The sequence below is a fragment of the Arachis hypogaea genome, chromosome 13 (assembly GCF_003086295.3).
Source record: "Arachis hypogaea cultivar Tifrunner chromosome 13, arahy.Tifrunner.gnm2.J5K5, whole genome shotgun sequence".
Taxonomy (NCBI): Eukaryota; Viridiplantae; Streptophyta; class Magnoliopsida; order Fabales; family Fabaceae; genus Arachis; species Arachis hypogaea.
This window is the reverse complement of record NC_092048.1, coordinates 112,836,657-112,838,645: the sequence shown is the minus strand read 5'-3', so window position 1 is coordinate 112,838,645 and position 1,989 is coordinate 112,836,657. Positions and strand designations below refer to the sequence as shown.

Below are 1,989 nucleotides of genomic sequence, written 5' to 3'. Positions count from 1 at the left end.
CAACAATAATAAACCCAATTGTCTATATTATAATTATGAGACCCGATTCAATCTGATCGGTTTACATAATTTGAACTGAATGATGTTTAAATTTTTTGAGAAAAAGACAAATATATTTCTAACTTTTTTTTTGCGAACATTTAAATACCTAAAAAATTTAAAATTACAATTAAGTCCCTGAAAAAAACTCTAACTCTAGGTTCTTTCCCTAGCCCAAACCCAAGCCTAATATCTCACTAATCTCTCAATCGTACTTGAGAAAAAACCCTAGTCCTTAGCATCTCCTTCCTCTCCCTTTCTCATTGAAGCTCGAGCTCTCATCTCTTTGCTCACTGGCTCAATCTCAAGATCTCTCCCTCTCTTGTCTCTGGTCTCGCACTCAAGGTCCTTGTCGCTTTCCATGTTATCAGTAATCGCCGTCTTGTCAGTCATCACCGTCTCTTACTCAGTCGCGCTCGCACACCTTTCCTAAGCTCGTCATCGCCAGTAGAAGAAGCAGTAGGTCTTGGGACTAGTCGTCATCGTCGCTTCATGTCTCATCACCATCTCAACTTGATGTAAAGGAAGACAAGAGCAGGAGATATGGCTATTTCGTATTGGCAAAGAGCTGCAAGTTATGGGCAGACTAGAATATTTGACATTTTACAGTTTGTTGCTGCACAATCAACACCTGCTCCTCGTCCTGCTACTCAGGTAGTTAATTTTGATTATGTATTGTTGTTTGCTGTTATTTTTTAATGTGGCCTAACTTCACTAGATTCAGTGAAATAAAATATAAAAATAACATGACATTTTCATGATGAAGTTTTCATGTTTGGAATTGTATTGTGCTGCTCATTCTTCTTTATTATGTAATTTAATGTCAAGATATATCTTTCCAATTAGGTATAGGCAAATGACATGCCTGTCATAATACAATGACACTCAGAACAACATATTAACGAGTCCATGTCAAACAATTAAATGATTAATCTAGGACGGACATATGTTTTCCCAAGTTATTAAGCTAGTACCATCTTCCTAAACAAATAAACCAATATCTTTGAGGGCTTTATCTTAATTCTTCTTTATGCATATTCTAATATAATAAACTAATTGTCTGTTAAAGTAGCAGCAGAGGGTTAGGAGTGAGGGTTCGTCAACCTGCAACTCCTAATTGCTAACCAAATTCTCTGGCAGAACCACAAGCTGAGGAACCTCCATCTCCTACCTCTAGCACAACTTCAAGTCAATTCCAGAAGGAGGTAACATAAGAGACGGGTTCAGCCCAGGTGCCAAAAGCAACTGCTCCTAATGTAGATTTAAGTTGCCAAAAGTCTCTTGATACAGGTTCAAGTATTCCACCTATAACACCTTTACTATCAAAATATCACGCTTCCGGCTACGCCACTCTAATAGCGAAAATTATTATGACGACTTCATATACTTAATAATAAAATAGGAGCCTTTGACTCGAAATCGTATCGCTATTTTTTTTAAAACGGAAATAATTTTTCTTAAAAACCCTCTACTGAGAACCAGCGAGGACGATGGTCTCACCCCCCTACAAACTTCTCTTTTTAGGACGGATGAGGAAGCTTACAGAGCTTTTGCTAGGTTCTTAGATATCCTATTTCTGTTTGTATACATATGATATTGATTTCCCTCGCCGTTATTATTATATTCTTGTAAGAGGGATAGGAGTCGTGACTGTAATGACATTTATGTATATAATATTCTGATAGCGAGAGTGTTACACCACCCAAGTCGCCTGTGAAAGGTTCAAGTATTCCTCCTAAGTCTGCTTTAACCCAGAGGTCTATTTCTCATACTGAAACCACCAACAAAGTTGCACTAGTTAAGGCAGAGCCAAAGCAGAATGAAGCAGCAGAGTCTTCATATTCTGGTGCAAATGAAAATGGGAACCCTCCTCCAAAAGAAACCCTAATGGAAGAAAGAATTCGTGTTACACGGGACAGACTAAGAAAAACTCGATCAACAAATCGTTAA

General features: G+C 37.8%; 1 protein-coding gene across 1 annotated transcript; it reads left to right on the top strand.

The window, feature by feature from the left end:
* Positions 1 to 582: 582 nt before the first annotated feature.
* On the top strand, positions 583 to 1,989 carry LOC112735247 (HVA22-like protein i). Its single transcript, XM_025784808.1, has 3 exons — positions 583 to 693; positions 1,180 to 1,244; positions 1,725 to 1,989. Exons 1-3 carry the CDS (start codon positions 583 to 585, stop codon positions 1,987 to 1,989), a joined length of 441 nt encoding a protein of 146 aa, XP_025640593.1.